Raw genomic sequence first — 20,443 nt, 5'->3', positions numbered from 1 at the left:
GTAATTAGCAAAACAGGTCACAATTTGGGGTCACAGTGATGTATATGTCAGGTACCGCAGGCCTGGTCAGGGCACCCTGATATCCAATGCCTGGCTTAAATGCACTTTATTGATATTGCATCGAAACAATACAAAAAGTGATTATAGTATAATAACTAGAGAGGATTTTTTGAACAGGGCGATTGAAAAGGTATAGGGGGATTTGAATAAAAAGTGATATATATATATATATATATATATATATATATATATATATATCACTTTTTTTCTCATATAACTATGTTTTCTATGTTAACTATGTTTTCTATGGTTTTTTGGATGATCAGCTATCGTTATTGTTAGTGTATCTTATGTGCGGCCCAAACCAACTCGTCGTCTTCCAATGTGGCCCAGGGAAGCTAAAAGGTTGGACACCCCTAACTTAAATAGTCATCCACAATAAGTAGGAATCCTCTTCCCCTAATTATTTAATTATGTAACATCTGTGAATAGTTTCTTCCTTTTTCACTTTCCATATTAACAGGGAAACTACTCCTTTTAAACCCCAAATTCCTCCAGATAATCTTTTTCTTCATTTTAGATACCATAGTTATAAAACAACATAACATAATATAAAAAGTGACTATTTGATAAAATATTATTTACTCTAAAAAGGTCACACGTATATGTCTCAAAATATTTACTCTTTGCAGTTTCTTTCTGAATACTATTTACACAAACCTAATCATTCAGAGAAACAAGCATGTGATTCCAAGAACTGTCTACATCTTTTCCTTCGTACCAATAGACTTGATAGAATTAATTAAAACACATAATAACATGATATGAAATAAATATAAATACATTAGAGAAACCTAAATAATTAAAAATGTAAAAATAAAAATAATAATAATATTAATAATAATACATATAAATTAAAATAAATAAAAATTAAAATAATAGTAATAATAATAATAAAAATAGAAATTAAATAAATAAATAAATATAACCTAACCACTCCCTTCACTGAATTCTAGTTTATCATTCAAACCCTCTGGGGATTAAGCTTGTAGTTTAAACATCCAGGGAGTTTCTTTTTTAACAAAGTTTCAGGAAACGATGTCCTCCTCTAAGGGCTTTCTTAATGTGTTCCACCCCTGTTATTTTTAATCACTTAAGATCACCTCCATGTATCGATGCAAAATGTCTCACCACACTATGAGTTTGTAGATGTTTCATTATATTCCTCCTATGTTCTCTATACCTCTCTTTCAGGCTTCTAGTTGTTCTTCCCATAAATTGGAGTGAGCTTGGACATTCAAGTACACACACAATATATGTGGAATGACAATTTATAAAATCTTCTTATTTACAGAAGAAGAAATTGAATGTACTCTATTTCCAATATGATTACATGTTAAATGCCCATAATTATAATTGTACTTTCTGTAGCATAGTGTGTTATTATCTGGTCACCAAACATTAATTGATAAAGGGGCACCTTATTTCAAACCAGATTGCCACTGAGCTGCAAGTTGGCCTATTAATGCTTTCTGTAATATAGGATGTTATTGTCTGGTGATCACATGTGATTACCAACTAATAACTACTAAAGGGCTACATCATTTGAAAAAGGGTAACACCTATTTTAAATGAGAGTACTCCTGGGCATTACACCACAAATGGTATAATGCCCAGAGGTATCAGAAATGGTATAATGCCCAGAGCACTCCGATATTAGCTTCAGTAAACTCATACTTATTTTTTGCATTTGACTTTAAAATACCCAAAAAATATATATCATTATCATTTTCACATGTAGATTGTATTATGAAAAACTGTGTAAAATATGTCCTTTTGCTGTTCTGGAAAGGTAGATTGAAATCAAGAACCACAAAAAAATTCTTGGTGGTGTTTAGAAAAAAAACACATTTTCTTTCAGTTCACTTTCTTGCAATTTCAATGAAAAGCCACTATTTTGGCCATTTTTGGCAGATTTTCAAAATCTTCTGGCAAAAAATGTATAATTTGTGTGGGTATCGCACAAACAAAAGATAGATATCGATGTTGGAATGTGACTGGCCAAAAAGTACCTCAGCGGCAAAGGGGTTAAACAAATACGTAAATTTACATGTACATTTCGATGTATACTCAATGAGCAGGATTTCACTGATTTACATACCATTTCTTCAGCAATTGCTGTATAGTGAGGTAAGCCCAGAGTCTCTCTGTGAAGTCACCAAAATTGTATTCCTGCTGTGTCTGCACACCATACTTTTCTTGTAGTGTAACATTTTCAGTGTATTTCAGGGATTTATCAGCCTATTCAAACAACAAAATTAAATTAGTAGAGAACACATCCATGAAACCAGTGGATGACAAAATTATGCATCTGAATGCTGTAGTGCAGTGATAGGTAGTGATAGGCAGTGACAAGCAGTGATAGGCATCCCGATCCACTTCAGATGCTGCATAGGCAGCCCTCTAACCTTCAAAAGGGCTGCACATTAACCTTAATCTCAGTATTAAGTCAAAACAATATATTTAATCAAAGAAAGAGATATCTATCTGTAATAACATATGAGCAGCCATTTTAAACAAGTGTTACAAGCTGTAACAAACACATCTGACTATGAAGCATGAAGGAGCTGGGGGCCACAGGTGAAGGTTTGGAGGGCTACATGTGGTCCTGCTGTAGTGTAACTCCTACACTTATCCTCACGCTTGGATACATTCCTACAATGTGCATAGATTTTCAGGGTCAAACTGTGTGCCTGAGCAATGTTATGTCATGTCTCTGTAATTACTTATGCCTAAGCAAAATCATGTCTAACACTTCCCTTCTAAGGACCCACCGATCATCACTCTCATTTAAGGGTTAATTTATCAAATGGAGAAAAGCCCTATCTCTGGCGAAAACAGGTATTTATCAATTTGCTTAGCAGGGTTTCCTCAACTATCATTTACCCATATAAGGCGAGGATCTCAGAATGGCTTTGGCTTTCAAACGAGGGTGCCCACTTTGTAGTTATTGTCTGGTGATCACCTGACAATCACACCATATTTACCAAAATAAAATGAATACCTTCTTTAAGAAAACATTTCAAATTGTTAGTATATTCTGTTTTATCCAGAAAAAAATCGATTGCTGATATTCCCTTTTTATTCTGTATAATTGTGTAAAGTGTAGTGATGTAATCAAGTAATAGTTTTCCTGCTAGTTCATAGTGGCAAGTCTCCTAAGGATGTCCCAATGTCACTTGTATAATTTAGATATGACAGACTTTGTGTCACTTTTGGTTGTAAATATGAATCAACTAATGATGACAAGTTAGTAGTAATACTATTGACTCCCAAATTTGTCAATCTCCGGGGCGGATTGATAGTACTTTTATGATTTTTGGGTAAAATATAAATGAATGGCATAGTGGGTTGATTAATATTAACATTATGTGTGTATATATATATATATATATATATATATATATATATATATATATATATATATATATATATATATATATTGTCGAAGTCAGTAAATTGGATAAAAGTCATTTCAATTAAAGTCTAGCAAACTTGGTTGTCTTTGTCTGAAAAGATGCGTACGGTACGCTACGACGTACAAGGGCACGCTACGGCGTGAAAGGGCGTACGCATCCACTGCACGTGGCAGCAACAGTAATTGGTCTTTTACCATACATTCGCACAAACACGCATACTTATAAAATAGTACACATTAATGGTAGTTGCAACACATAGTCAGTTATGTCGAAATATAGTTGTATTTATATGTTATATCAGAGTTACATGCATATTAGTGAAATACACGGAATGGGTTGAAGGAATAACATCATGAGTGGTATCATAATGAACCTTGTCACATATCCTACTGTTTGGTTCACTCTGCGAGGGAATCGCAGAGTGCATATGCAAGTTATGAATGATAGGGAATTATGAACTACTTGAGACTAAGGAATCTTGGCGGGAAGAGCAGAGCATACCCCCTGCTGAGATGACCCCCTCCTTTGGATTCCTTTGTATGAACTGGCCAATGATGACGACCCCTTGGACCTTCCTGAGACCCGGACCAATAGATGCAAGCTATTCCATCTTCATTGTATTACTGTATGTGATTGTGTATATAAGCAGCAGCTTGTGATCCAGGGTGCAGACTTCTTGTCCCCAGACTTCAGGATTGAATGACTGCACTGGATCCAGAGCGCCTGCGATAAGTAACGGCTGTATTTACTATTAACTCGCTTGAGCATATTATTCTACTTATTTGCGAATAAATCTTTGTGCTTTGGAAACACAAATCGAGGTTCGACAATCGTTATTGGTTAGCAATAAAACGCACATAACAATATATATATATATATATTTGCTGTATTTCATTTGGGATATTTATGTTTTATGGAGTTAGATCCCACGCTATTCTTTTAATTTTGATTGGCAGCATAAAAGTTGCCATAATAACCCAGTTAGTATCAATGTGGACTGTAAATATTCAATGTTTGATACTCCTAAACTTTCTTAATATTAGTTCAATAGAATTGTACATCAATACTTCTGTACCCTTGATTTTATGTACATCCATAAAGGATGTTTGTACAATTGTAATATGCACTATATTTCTGCTTGCTGTACAATGTATTTTGACCTCGGCACAATCTGATTGGCCCATATGAGTAAAAAATGGAGCCAGTTTGTAGTTTGCCCTGTCCTTGAAAAGACCTATCTTTATAATGTTGAAACGCATAGGATAAAGGGTAACATATCCTGTGTGAAATACTTTCCTACTATCAGTAACATCATGTGGATTAACTTGACAACTATTTGTATATCCTGGGGACTTTGACATCATGCTGTACATTGTGAATGTTCTATCCTCCTTCTTGTAGGAAGTTTATTGGCACATACTTTGTTGGTTTTGTTTTTTATTTCTATGAAGAGAAAGGGAAGATAACTGCTGGAGAATATACTTACTTTCAGAGATCATATAGTTCAATTTAAAGAACACTTCTAGTAAGTGTATTACCATCAGGGGCAGCACTGTTTTTGGAAACAAACGTTTTCTATTATATGTGCCTGTAGAAAACTCATCACATTGGATTTGTGAATATTGGCTTTCTGTTTGAAGCTTCACTTAAAGGACACTTCTACTAAGTGTATTTCCACAAGGAGGCAGCACTATCTTGGGAAGAAAAATTTTCATCACATACAATTGTGGAAAATTAGCTTCACATAACTTTTTAGGTGCACTCTGACTTGTTTGTTCAGTGATATGTGTTGTTTTACACATTTTTATTAATTCTAGTAACATGCACATGTCATACAGTATCACACTATGTTACATATTTGTTTTATTACATATGATTAACTCTGTTCGAGTTACTAACAACATATAAGTTAGCGATGGGCGGGTCCGGTTCTCCGAGAACCGAACCCACCCGAACTTTGGGTATCCGAGTACCGAGCTGAGCAGCTCGGTACTCTCCCGCCCATTCCGAATCCAAATCGAGGCCGAACGTCATTGTGACGTCGTCGGATCTCGGGACTCGGTTCTCGCGATACTTCAACTTTATAAATACACGCCTCCACAGCAATCCATCGCCATTTGACAGAGGGAGAGAGCAGGGTGTAGTCATAGGCTAATTAGAGCAGGGACAGAGAATACAATATTGTTCTTGCAATTGCTCTAACCAAAATCGCTAGTGCAGAGAGGAGGATAGAGGTTTATTATTTTTTCTTCATATTTGGCACTCCCCAGCGCTTTTGGGGTGTCCCCCATAATTGTGCATTAATATTTCTGGCTGTCAAAAGTCATATCTGTCAGCAGTATCTACTAAATAATTTTTAGCACTCCTCAGTGTTTTTGGGGTGTCCTCCCTAATTGTGCATTAATATTTCTGGCTGTCAAAAGTCATATCTGTCAGCAGTATCTACTAAATAATTTTTAGCACTCCTCAGTGTTTTTGGGGTGTCCTCCCTAATTGTGCATTAATATTTCTGGCTGTCAAAAGTCATATCTGTCAGCAGTATCTACTAAATAATTTTTAGCACTCCTCAGTGTTTTTGGGGTGTCCTCCCTAATTGTGCATTAATATTTCTGGCTGTCAAAAGTCATATCTGTCAGCAGTATCTACTAAATAATTTTTAGCACTCCTCAGTGTTTTTGGGGTGTCCTCCCTAATTGTGCATTAATATTTCTGGCTGTCAAAAGTCATATCTGTCAGCAGTATCTACTAAATAATTTTTAGCACTCCTCAGTGTTTTTGGGGTGTCCTCCCTAATTGTGCATTAATATTTCTGGCTGTCAAAAGTCATATCTGTCAGCAGTATCTACTAAATAATTTTTAGCACTCCTCAGTGTTTTTGGGGTGTCCTCCCTAATTGTGCATTAATATTTCTGGCTGTCAAAAGTCATATCTGTCAGCAGTATCTACTAAATAATTTTTAGCACTCCTCAGTGTTTTTGGGGTGTCCTCCCTAATTGTGCATTAATATTTCTGGCTGTCAAAAGTCATATCTGTCAGCAGTATCTACTAAATAATTTTTAGCACTCCTCAGTGTTTTTGGGGTGTCCTCCCTAATTGTGCATTAATATTTCTGGCTGTCAAAAGTCATATCTGTCAGCAGTATCTACTAAATAATTTTTAGCACTCCTCAGTGTTTTTGGGGTGTCCTCCCTAATTGTGCATTAATATTTCTGGCTGTCAAAAGTCATATCTGTCAGCAGTATCTACTAAATAATTTTTAGCACTCCTCAGTGTTTTTGGGGTGTCCTCCCTAATTGTGCATTAATATTTCTGGCTGTCAAAAGTCATATCTGTCAGCAGTATCTACTAAATAATTTTTAGCACTCCTCAGTGTTTTTGGGGTGTCCTCCCTAATTGTGCATTAATATTTCTGGCTGTCAAAAGTCATAACTGTCAGCAGAATCTACTAAATAATTTTTAGCACTCCCCAGTGCTTTGCGCTCAGAATGGATTCAAAGCAGTCCACATATGATCTAAATGAGCAACCAGGTTCTGTCACCAGTCCTGATGTTAGTGTTCCCAGTACGTCATCTGGCCAAGGCGATGTCAAACAACAGAGTGTTTTCAAATTAGTGCAAAAAACAAAAACCAAAAAAAAATTTACTGTATTGAAGCGAAAAAGAAGTGTAACTGAGCAAAAGTTAAGTGACGATAAAAAAAAAATTGCAAGCATGCCATTCTACACACGCAGTGGCAAAGAGAGAATGAGGCCTTCACCTTTGGCTATTAGTGGCAGATCCCAAAAAGTTACCCAGCCTACAATTGGTGCACAACTACTGTTACGCGTCAAAGCTGAGCTGCAAGATAACAGTGAGGCATTACAGGAGAATATTTGCTCTGATTCACAAATGACAACAATCCCTGTGGAGAGTCCATCCAACAGTGGGATGTCTAATCGTGAGCATTCTGCTGATGTGTGCCTTAATAGCCCGAGTGTAGCCGGTGATACCCAAATTGAGGATGCCACTTTGGAATTAGAAGAGGATGAGGGGGAGATTTGTGTAGGCGACGAGGGCGCTAATGAGGATGTTGATGAGGATGAGGTTGTTTGTGTAAGTCCTGCACCAGTGGCAGCAGTTCTGGCACGTGACAAGAAAAAGGCCATTGTCATGCCTGGGCATAAAACAAAAAAATCCACTTCTTATGTGTGGAATTATTTCTACCCAAATCCAGACAACAATTGTATAGCCATTTGTAGTGTATGTGAAGCCACAGTCAGTCGAGGGAGGGACCTTAACCATCTTGGAACCTCGTCTATGTTACGCCATTTAACGAGAGTTCATGGCAAAGTGTTGGGAAAAGCTGAAAGTTCTTCCCAAAAGAATACAAGCACTCCCTCATCAGCTAAGACCCTCCGCTCACCGACATACCGACGGCTACAAAATACACCCACCACACCATCCTCATCAATATCCTCAGTAGCGCTCGGAGTTAGCCCGGCATCCCACTTAAGGCTGGATGACTCCGGCACTATTATTGATTCCTCTGAAGAAAGCGTTAGTCCTGCTGCTGCTGTTGCTGCTGCTGGGGGTGAATCGTCATCCCAGAGGCAGGTGAATAAAATGAGCAGTCCTACATTTCAGCAATTAACTGTGAAACAATCATTTGTGAGGGGAAGCAAATATGACAGCAGTCACCCAGTCGCCAAGCGAATCACAGACGCCATGGCTGCAATGTTAGTGTTAGATCTGCGTCCAATCTCCACAATAAACGCAGCTGGTTTTTCACAGTTAATTGAGGTTTTGTGTCCGCGTTACAGAATTCCATCGCGACACCATTTCTCCCGTAAAGCTATTCCACAACTATACCAAAAAGTGTGTAAAAATGTAGAGATTGCGCTGAAAAATGCCATTCTGCCCACTGTTCACTTAACCACAGATATGTGGACAAGTGGAAGTGGCCAAACCAAAGACTATATGACTGTGACAGCCCACTGGGTTGGTCATTCACCTTCACCAGCAGGAACAGCAGCAGCATGTACACCACTACGTAACATTTGTCACAGGCAGGCCACTCTTTGTATCACCGGCTTCACTAACAGGCATACGGCTGACAATTTGTTACGCAAACTGAGAGATGTGATTGATGCATGGCTTATACCACTCGGACTCTCCCCAGGGTATGTCATTTCAGATAACGCCAACAATATAGTGCGAGCATTACAGCTGGGTGATTTCCAACATATTCCCTGTTTTGCTCACACCATCAACTTGGTGGTGCAGAGCTTCCTACGAAATAACCGTGAGGTGCAGGAGATGCTTTCGGTGGCCCGTAAAATTTCAGGCCATTTCAGGCATTCAGCCACAGCATGTAGGAGATTACAGCAGCTCCAAGAGCAGTTTAACTTGCCCTGCCACCAACTTAAGCAAGAGGTGGTAACTCGGTGGAATTCCACCCTGTACATGCTTCAGAGGATGGAGGAACAGCGCAAAGCCATCCAAGCATATTGCACAAGTCATGACATTGGGAAAGGAGGGGGGATGTATTTCACTCTTGCACAGTGGGGAATCCTTTCAGTGCTGTGCAAGGTGCTGAAACCATTTGAAGTTGTGACATGTGAGGTCAGTGCAGACTCTGCTAGTTTGAGCCAAGTCATTCCTTTAATTAGACTATTGGAAAAGCAGCTTGAGAAAATGAAGGAGGAGCTGAAAGCAAGCAATTCAGCAAAGTATGTTGGCCTTGTCGATCAAGTACTTAATTCGCTTCACAATGATCCTCGAGTTATTAAGATCTTGAACTCGGATCAGTACGTTTTGGCCACTGTGCTTGATCCAAGGTTTAAAACCTACATTGAGTCTTTACTTGCAAATGAGCGAGATGTGAACTTTTGCAAGGAGCTATTGCTCAGCAAGTTGGCCGCTGAACTGGGCCTCGGCTTGACGACGTGTCCTCCTTCACTTTCTCAAGCTGTTGCTCGTAAAAAATTAAATTTCCAAAAAAGAAGCAGGGAAGACACAGGGGGCAGACCAGAACAATTTAACATCTGGGCTGGTTTGAAGGATTTTTCAAAAAAATGTGTCACTTTGCCCATAACTCCATCCAATATGAGTATAAACATGCAAAGGATGGTGGAGGATTACTTTCAAGAGGTAGTTGATATGGAAATGTCAGACAGTCCCTTTCCTTACTGGGAAGAAAAGCAGGCCATTTGGAAACCCATGTACAAACTTGCTTTGCAATACCTAAGCTGCCCACCCTCCAGTGTGTACTCTGAACGAGTGTTCAGCACAGCAGGGAACTTAGTCAGTGATCGCCGTAGAAGGTTACTTCCCAAAAATGTGGAGAAAATGATGTTTATAAAAATGAACTACATCTTCCACGAGGAAGGCCTTCACCATCCAAGACATCCAAGCACTGACTGTTCTCTAATGGCGGATTCAAGCGGCGATGAATTGATAGTCTGTGATGATGACGTACACACTGATGAGGGTGAGGATTAAGCTGAAGATGATGCCGATAACATCTTTTTAAAACTTTCTATGTAAGTGTAGGGTGCAATCTACCCCCAAAGAGGAAAGGGACTTGTGGCATTTCCATATCACATACCATCTTGAAAGGCTGCTGTTAGGGCAATTTATCCTTAAGGGTAGGGTGTCATAGACAGAGTGACCCTAAACTGGCTTTGTCCATTTTTCATAATATTGTACAGTCTATAATGGCTGAATTTTTGGGTATTTTATACAAGTGGAGGGGGGCCTAGAGAGACAGAAACCAAACTGGCTTTTTCCATGTCAATTAATATTGTACAGTCTATAATGGCTGAATTTTTTGGTATTTTATACAAGTGGAGGGGGGCCTAGAGAGACAGAGTGACCCCAAACTGTCTTTCTCCATGTCAATTAATATTGTACAGTCTATAATGGCTGAATTTTTTAGTATTTTATACAAGTGGAGGGGGGCTTAGAGAGACAGAAACCAAACTGGCTTTCTCCATGTCAATTAATATTGTACAGTCTATAATGGCTGAATTTTTTGGTATTTTATACAAGTGGAGGGGGGCCTTGAGAGACAGAAACCAAACTGGCTTTTTCCATTTCTTTACATATTTAACTATAAGTGTAGGGTGTAATATACATTCAAAGACGATGGCTGCATTGCCAATATGCATAGATGGAGAGGAAGACAATCTGTTTTGTGTGTAGAATAGGCCTACCAACGAAGAATTAAACTGTTTTTTTGGATGATTTATTACCTCAACAATTAGATTACTTGTCTCTAAAACAGTTGGAGCACTAAATTGGGTTAATTTAGGCCCAAAAACATGGATTTTCCCAAAAAATAGCAAAACAAAACCAAACAAAACCAAAACCAAAACCAAAACACGCAATGGCGGTTTTGCAAAACCAAAACCAAAACCAAAACACGACGGTAATCCAGATCCAAAACCGAATCCAAAACCAAAACACGGGGGTCAGTGACCATCTCTAATATAAGTAGAAATAAGGGAGAAAAGGGAAGAAAACTTCAGAGGATTGAACTTATGATTTAAGTATTTTTGTACATTAGCCACTAGAAAGGGGGTATGAATTGTACACTAGCTACCAGATAATGTGATTTGTATTGTGTACCAACCACCAAACAATGGGGCTTGTTTTGTACACAAGCCACCAGGAAAAAAGACAAGCTGTCCACTTTGGCATCAATTACTGTGAAATAGAAAAACATAACTCTACTTTTACAGAGTTAGTACAGCTAAGTAAGTTTGTAGTGAAGTGTTCCAGTCTTTTGGTTCTTTTTGTATAGTGCAAATTACTACAATAATAAAGGATGGAAATTAATATATGTCATGTATCTTATTGCTCTATTTGTCACACAGAGACAGGAATATATTTTTGACATCAACAGCACATATGTACTAACTACTTACCCCTTCTGCCTTTACATCTACAATAAATGAGTTCAAGTCATTGTCGATTAAGCGTCCGGCAACCACAATTTCATCCCCTTCCAAGTAATGTCTGAACTTGCTCTGAGTGAGGTCAGCTGTGGCATTCTCAGGATAATGCATCTCAATATCCAGCAATGTTAGGGTTGCCTTTTCTGTAAGAAAGTTCTAAGGTCCAAAATAAACAAATAAACAAGCAAAAACAATATTGGTTGGTTGACGGCATGTATGTGGTCTATGGTAAATATCCAGCATGCACTGTCAATTGATTTACAGTCACATACATTACCAGTTCTCAGTATTATTATGTACACAAACATTATTTTTTATATTATGGGATTCTTCTCCTAACAAATGTATTCAATTGCCCTAGAACAATTGTAAACTAACCCTTGAGGTTCCAACCTACAAAAAAAAAGTAAGCCCCACTTCTATAGACATTTCCAAGCTGTGAACTATACATGTTAACATTTGGTTGGTTTATGTTTAAACTTTTGCTCAGTGCATCTCTAGAGATTTGTTGCCTCTTTGCACATATAGTTGCACTTCTAGTTTGTGGTGACTTCTAAAAGCGGAGAGTAGATGTACACCATGATGTGCACTAGTGAACCATCAAGTTGTATTGGTTCAAATCCAAAGAGTTTTGTTGCATGCATTGGGTGTGCTTTGTAAATGAACGTACGATTTCTATACAATAAGTACAAATGGAAATGGGTATGGAACACATTGAGTACTAAGGTGCATTACTGAACTGCACAATATGTGGACACTCCTTGCCCCTTTTGCAAGTATGGCTATTCGTCCACTTAGCACATTTAATGGTGCACTTCCAATTCCCTGTCCTTGGAGCTGCCTCCAGGAAAATAAGTCAGTACCTGTTAGTATTATTATTAATAGACACCAAACTGCTTTCATAGAGTGTTAGAACATACAACAAAATTACATAAGTACATACAGATAACAACAAAGGGTACAGATAAGCAGAATAATAAATTAATGAATGCAATTAACAAAACAAATTGCATTGCATACAAAAGCAACAATTCAGCAGAAGACAAAACATAAACATAAACATTTTGTCTTGGGGCAGCGATTCTCCGATAATTGAGTCATTGAGGCTCACATCCTGCGCACTTCACTAGGAACTGGATAGGATGTGGGAGAATTGCCTGCTCTCCTAGGAGTCAGGGAGACCTACCCCGAATTCGGAAGTCTCCTGGACATTCCGGGAGAGTTGGCAAGTATGGATAACTTACATTTCAAAGGGAGGAGATAATGGGGCATATTTAAGAAATCACGGTAGTGCACCATCGTGCACTTACCGTGGAAATCAGGTCCCGATGTGCCCTCCGCAAATTTATTAAAGGTGCATCGCATCAGATATCATGGATATCTGCTGCTTTGCACTCCTGATCGTTTTTGCGAGCAGTCACCATTCAACAGAATGGTGACTGCTCTGGCAGCAATCTAACAAGTCCCGGAATTTTTTTTTTTTTTGGGAACTTGTCATGCTGAAGCTGGCGTACATTATCAAAATTGAAAAAATCCAATGCTGTCAGCTCTGCTCCGAAAAGCAGAGCTGGACAGCGCATGTGTGGAGGGATCACATGATCCCTCCCTGTCACTCACCGCGCTCTCTCTGCAACGATGTTGCAGAGACAGAGCGGGGATCTTTGTGCGCATGTGCACTGCACATGCGCAATTGAAGGAAGAAGAGGAACGAAGAGGTGATCCAGAGACAGCGCATCCGAAGAGGGGGGTAAGTATGATTTTTTTTTATCACAGAAACAGCAGTTTTTCGGAACTGCTGTTTCTGTGATCCGCTTTTAATAAATTTGAGGAATAGTTCAATCCTTATCCATGCGATAAGGATTGATAACTATTTCTCATTTTTGCCGATGAATGATAAATGTGCCCCATTGAGAGAAAAGGAGCAAATGAGAACAATAAGCATAGTGTGGTCCACTATGGTGCAGAGGTCTGCAAGGCCATGATGTTGCAGGGGCTGATCTACCTGTAAAAGCATATGATGAAAAGAGTGAAACATCGCTTCAAAGTCCACCCTACTAAACAATTTAGGACCACTCCCTTATTAATTTAAACTTCTGCATCTTTCTCCTAAAATACTGCTTGATTCAGGATCATGTATGGCTTAAATTAACTATGAGAGTGAGGGAACATCAGGACTGTCACTTTTTTATTTTTTATTACATTAATGCAAGTGCGACAAGAAATGAACATTTCCACAAAAGTGCAAAATGCATCTGATTAAAAAAAATGGTATTATACTCGATCTCCACCACCTCAGAGTTGTTGGACAAATCAACTCCTTTCACGGAATGAAATATACCCCTTAATCCCTTATCTCATTTAAATAACTTTGTGCAGCAACACAAAATCTAATTTTTCCAAACGGGTGCAAAAGTAGGCGCACTTTTGTCCACCCATATTCAAGTACGCTCTACGTCCGTAGGCAGACAGAACAGACTGTGAGATGCAGAGCCAGATTTAGACCTCATGGGGCCCTAGGCAAGATACTGGTTTGGGGCCCCCTCCCTGAAAAAATCCATAGCACTATAGTTTTTAGCATAACATATACCCCTATTCAGGGGCTGGCTGGCAGACTTTAGCCCAGGGGAGCAAGCACATAGCACTGGCCCATAAGTAGCGGCCCATTTTTAAAGGTTGATCTCACCGCCGGCCCTGGGAGGGCCCTCTGGGCCCTAGGCAATTACCTAGGTTGCCTAGTGGAAAATCCGGCCCTGGTGAGATGCGCACATTCATATGTGCAATATAAAGTACCATCAGAACACATAAAAAATAAATTTGTGTAAAATAATAGTTCTATAAAATATAATACCATAATTATTAAATCATGACATACATAAATCAGGATGTCCTTAATGCGTACTGTACATAGAATGCATTTTTATAGTTTCTTTTACATGCACACACATGTTCTGCTATGCATATGTCTCAGTCATCACGATCAGTCGACACTTACACCTGCCCTGCAGCTGATTCAAGTCATACGGCTAAAAACAGGTATTCAAATGTTCTTGAATCGAACAAATGTGCATGCACTCAACAGCGGCTCACCCTTACTGTACATTTCCTAGATGCGTCTGCCCCTACGCTCACCTGTTCCGCCCTTCAAGTCGTAGGCAGTTGGAAGTGTCGTTTGCATTTGAACATGAATTGGCTTCAATTGTGCTCACTGGCATAAGCATATTTCTGAGCATGCGCAGAACAATTTCGCGCAAGATACAACGCACAACGGGACTTATGTCAAAAGATGAATCAGGCCCAGTGTGTTTCCTTTTCTTGCTCTGTTATTTTTTTTTATTCTTTTTTTTTTTATTGAGGCATCTTACATTATGACAAAGCATTTCTCAAATTTGATACATATATGCTAAAAAGCACAATAATACATTGAAATTTAACATCAACCTGATACAATAGTACATTTGGTCATCAAATCAATCATGGACTTTTATTTATTGCAACATGCTATATGTTAATAGGGTGTACCCAGTGGGGTAGGTAGAGTTATGCAATGACCCAAAGTGTTTATATTTAACTTGGGGGATTTCCAGCAATCATTCTTGCTTCATACCAAGAAAGATGTCTAAGACACCTCTGATCTGATTCTGTACAGGTTTGGGTAGGGCGATAATATAGCCTTCCCACACCTCCAAGAAGTGTTCTATTTGTTGTTTCTTCTGAAACATTGTCTCTACCCAATTAATTCAGAATATTTAGAACAATTTCTCTTTATATAGTGTGAGCGCAGAGGTACTATTTTATATCCAGTTTTTGAGAAATTGTTTTCTTAGCTGCTGCACTAATAGGACGTAAGAGTTTACTTCCTCATTATGTAATTCTTTGTCCAACATTGCCCACTCTGGAGTAACTGGAACATAGTTAACTAAGCTAGATTGAGAATGGTAGTAGCCGAAAGTGTCTTACTATAGGACAGTCCCATAGAACGTGATAGAGATCTGCCTCACTTTGGTTATACTTAGGACAGTTATAAGAGAATGATAGGCCCATAAGAAATGTTTTGTGGAGTGTTATATAAGTTGCAACAAATACGTTGATAAAAGATTAGTTTTAGTACTTGCTGTTAGAAGTTTAAAGGGGGTTGCAAGTATATGGATTACAATGGGCAATGAGAGGCAGGGGAAGTGGGAAAAGCATTGAGAAATCTTTGAGTTATTTACCACATCCCTGAGAAAGCTATATTAATGTGTAATAGCTTTATGGGTTGAGCTTTTTTTTCTTTCTTTTTTTTAATGGAAGTTTTGGCATAATTATCCTATTCAGGGAGATAGTCACTACTGTATCTCAGTGCTGCTGCTTCATTATAATCCGAAATGTTGGGGAAGTTGATGCTTCCATTTGATTTTGCTTGGCATAGTTTCCTCAGGCTAATTCTTTGTCTCAATTACCTCCAAATAAAACCATGAAATAATTAATAAATTTCTTTATATCTTCATATATAGTATTGGTAGAGATTGCAGTAGTACATCAGCCTGGGAAATGATACCAACTTAATTAAATTTACTTTCCCTAGATAAGACAATAATAGGTGACCTATGGGAATGGGGAGTGTCATCCTTGCATTTATTAAACAAAGTGTGTTCTCTCACATTTCACAGATTAATGTGACCCAAAGTAAAGACTGACCATATGCAAGTTTTTCCAATTTGTACGGGTTATGAGATCTTGAAGGTGACCTTTAATTAAGAAAGTTATTTTTAGCCTCCACTGGGTTATCAAAAATGTGATTGTTGCCATTATCATTTACTGTTATAGTAATATAATAGGGCAAAGTGCTTTTTCTGATCATGAACTAAGCGGCGTACTTCAGAAACTTCTATCTACATCTGAGAAACAATTGCTAAAAAATCTTAAAAGATAAAAATTATGGGCCTGATTCATTAAGGAACTTAAATTAAGAATTGTCTTATTTATGTCTCCTGGACAAAACCATGTGACAATGCAAAGGGTGAAATTAGTTTTCTGTTTTGCACATAAGTTAAATACTGACTGTTTTTTCATGTAGCACACAAATACTTGATAGCTTATTTGTACACTGAAATTTAAAGTTGATATTTGTGTGCTACATGAAAAAACAGTCAGTATTTAACTTATGTGCAAAACAGAATACTAATTTGCACCCCTTGCATTGTAACATGGTTTTGTCCAAGTTGTTGGCTTATTTGAGAACTTGTAACAGTAATACAGGTACTGATAGGGTCAATAGCTGCAGCAGCATACAGATAGTACAACAGTCCTATGCAGGTCATGTACTGAGCAGTATTATTTTTTTTTTGCACAATCTGTTGCTATTGAAAATGGTACCATCAAGGCAATTTCCAAAAACAAAGTGTTACAAGTGCAAAGGATATACATCCACTAACTATATATTATTACCATATAATCAACTGTAATCAGGGTAACTTTATGAAGAAATCACGAAATGCACATTTTAAAATAGCAGTATACCAGAAACAAAATAATATGCAGGCTACATAGTGGGATAGAGGTGATGAAATGGTGAGGAGGCAGTAGGGAAGCAAGATAGTGGGGAAACCGGGGACATAATTTGCATTCAGTCAGAGAGAGCAGTATTCTTTATACATATGCAGGCTGCAAGTTCTTTGGAATGCAGTAACATTTATAGGGTGTTATCAGAGCAGCTCCTTCACATACACATATGCGGTTACTAATTCTGGTTGTTATTACACACAGAACTTGAAAGCAACGGCGCTTCCGGTTTGTGAATGGACACCGGGATTACAGGAGACGGAGCGATGTGTTCCCTACCAACACTTCCCCTCGCCTAATGTCTTTATCAAAGCATTTCTCAATAAAGTCTCCCCATAACCAGAAAACATGGGGTTAATAAACAAATCAAGCAATCGGTGAAACATATCAACATTAAACAATCAAGAATATTCCAGTCCACATTTTTGCAGGACCATATTCAGCAAGTGTGATGTCAGTCCCCTTGTTAACTAGAGATGCTCGGTTCTCCGAGAACCGAGCCCACCCGATCTTTGCGGATCCAAGTACCGTTCCGAGCCAGCTCGCTACTTTCGGAAGTGAAAACGAGACAAAACGTCATTGCTGTATCGTCGGATCTCGCAAGTTTTGGTTTCTATAAGTACCGCCCTCCACAAAGATCCAGCGCCATTTCACGAAGAGACACAGAAGGTGTATCAGGGTTGTTGGCAATCTGCAGTCAGTGCCTTTTGGTCACACAGAAATAGGGATAGCAGTGTTCTTGTCACTCTCCAGTCTCAGTCATGATGATACTAATCCCTCTACGTCATGTGTTAAAGCCTATGTTAAAGTGCATACTGGTTTTAAGTCAAGGAAACAAAAATGTAGAAAAGCACCTTTTACCTTGGTAAAGAAAAAACACCTGTATTTTAGGCAAAGTTAAGTGCAGAAAAAATAAAATTGCCAACGTGCCCTTCTACACACGCACTGGCAAGGAAAGAATCAGGCCTTTGCCTTTCTCTATTAGTGCTAGTTCTGCAAATGTCAGTGAGCCATCTTCTTATAAGGTCAGTCATGACGATACAAGACCTTGTCATTCTGCCTCAAAAAGTGGTACACAAATATTTTTTTACGTGTAAAAGTCGAGCTGGAAGAAACAGTAAGGCAGTCAACAATTCTGGTTTCAACAGTATTATTAGGTCGCCAATTCACATGGTGCATAGTATAATTGGGTAGACTATTCAAATGTTGACAGTATTATTATAGGGCTAAGGATATGGTTAAGGACAGGTCTAGGGACAGGGATAAGGACAGGTCTCTGCGTCTCGAAGTACTGACTTCCAGTTCCAGGCCTAACCTAGGTACTGAGTTTTTAGTTGTCCAGGGCCAGTTCCAGGCTTATTCTGTTCAGGAGGTTGCCACCCCTGTATAGCCTCTGCCTAAGTTGTGTGTCTTCCCAGTTACACTTGTGGTACTATATTTGTCTGAGTTTCTGAGTTCTTGGAAGTACTGAGTCTCTGGTCGTGGGTTCAGGTCTTCCCTCTTCCTACGTCCAGGTTTCAGTCCATCAGGTCCAGATTCCAGTTATCTATTTTAGTACGGAGTCCAGTCCCGCTTTCCTCCTTCTAACATCCAGTATACAGGATTAGAGCAAGCTCTATGAGCAAGATATTCATCCAGCCTCCCAGTTTCCAATACATTTTTGTCACAGCTAGTCCTAAGGGTCCCAAGACGGATCACAGAAAACCTATTGCTGTGACACATCCGCATTTGCCTTTTTGCAAAAGACTCACTTGATCGTTTTACGGTTTGTCAGCCTGTCAACTACAGTTCATGTATTGTTGTCATCCACAGCTGTCAACTTTGTATCTATTGCCAACTTACATTCTTCCCAGTTGCTGCTAGCTTTCACCTTTTGGATGTGTGTTAGTGAATTCCTCACAATATTTTCTGAGGGGAACTACTCTATTGCTCCTCACGGAACTCCTGCTTTCTGATTCGATGTCCGCATTAACACCCTCAGCTTCAGACACACTTTATGCTGTCTGTACATCCAGCGTTACAATTTTTTGTTGTGGTTCTTGTTCCATCCTTCCTATAGGTGGTGTTATTTTGAGAAAATTCACATCGCTAGGTTTTTAGGAGATGTTTATTTGTAATGTCCCAGAGCCTGTATCCTTTACTCTCCTGGCAGTATCCAAGCATGATACATTCCACTGACTTGGGGTCTAATTTCCATCTTTTCCCTTTTGGTATATGTGCCCTCGCCTTACAGGTGAAGACATGGAGATGCCTGACTCTTTGTGGCATTTTGCCTTTCACAGCTATTGTGGGCACACAGTGTTTTTGTTATACTGCAGTGGACACTGCATCCTACAAAACCTCTTTCTAGGCCTGCGTTATTTAACATAGCCCATGCTCTTTCAACAATTGTGTGGTTCACTCGCTTACTCACACCATTTTGTTCTGGCATGTAGGCGAACGTCAGTTGATGCTGTATGCCATATTTTCTCAGGAATGTAGCTAGGCTCTCTTATTCAGTATCAGGCATGTAATTTTCTTTGTAACCTGTTCTGTATAGGATATTAACTGCTGTTAACTTTTTACACTCCTTGTTTTGCCTAGTCTGTAGCAATTATTTCCAGCTTCTCAGTCCTAGTTTTATCACCCTAACTTATAGATAAATGTGAAAAAAAAGATTTTTTTGTGGAAAGGAACATGACAATGAACTGCAAGTTGGAGAGATCAAATTTTTTTGCATGGCTGATTTTGCTAATGCCAGTTGGGCCTCTAAAGGCAGCAAACCTATGCTCAGCTTGGAAGATATGATAATCAGTATTTGGCACAAGTTACAACACAAACATATGGATATGCACACAACAAATGTATTTTACAAATGTAAAATAAAAATATAAAATTGAGACCCATGTCCATATTATTATACAATTCCAACATGTTGTGGATGTTTCTGCTCAGATATATCATTAGATAGCATAATGGGGTTGTTCTTAATACACCTATAAAATTGTGCTGTGTTGTGCAAAATTTCTGCGTTCTAAAGGACCACCAATGAACAATGAAATGGTGTCCACATAAGGTATGTAAATGCAAAAACATGTTGTCCGGCCACAGCACCCACTTATAAACTTAGATAGATAAATGCAGATAGGTTTCTACAAGTTTATTACAAATATATTACAAAATATCAGGAACTTACCCCCATCTGCAACTGTGCATGTGGCCATAAGTGACTGCGTTGAGCAACTCCTGAATTTTCCAAGGCCAATTTCTCAAAAAAAGGATAATCAAATACATTGTTGAAATACAGACAGTTCAGGGTATATTTCCCTTGAATAGCTTTCTTTACATTCTTTTGGATTCGTCCAGGTAGATGTTCATCTTAGAAGAGAAAAAATATTTTACTATTTTAGTTTTATTGCATTTGTATGGAGAAAAGATAGTATATTAGAATACATATATCCCATTTAGGAAAGATACATTAGAGTTAGGATGGGTACATATGGCAGAA

The 20,443-nt window shown here is 38.6% G+C and overlaps 1 protein-coding gene across 3 annotated transcripts in view; it reads right to left on the bottom strand.

The window, feature by feature from the left end:
- The window catches only part of LOC142099563 (inter-alpha-trypsin inhibitor heavy chain H3-like), a 185,038-nt gene that overhangs the window by 66,603 nt on the left and 97,992 nt on the right, over positions 1-20,443 (bottom strand). For all 3 annotated transcript variants that reach the window (XM_075183114.1, XM_075183116.1, XM_075183115.1), the window contains 3 exons: positions 20,132-20,313; positions 11,386-11,571; positions 2,162-2,301 (listed from right to left, as the gene is read on the bottom strand). In XM_075183114.1, coding sequence (XP_075039215.1) covers positions 2,162-2,301; positions 11,386-11,571; positions 20,132-20,313 — 508 coding nt within the window. The remainder of the gene's footprint in view (positions 1-2,161; positions 2,302-11,385; positions 11,572-20,131; positions 20,314-20,443) is intronic.

This window comes from Mixophyes fleayi, chromosome 8 (genome assembly GCF_038048845.1).
Source record: "Mixophyes fleayi isolate aMixFle1 chromosome 8, aMixFle1.hap1, whole genome shotgun sequence".
NCBI lineage: Eukaryota > Metazoa > Chordata > Amphibia > Anura > Limnodynastidae > Mixophyes > Mixophyes fleayi.
The sequence above is the reverse complement of the archived record's forward strand: the minus strand, read 5'-3'. Positions and strand labels throughout refer to the sequence as shown.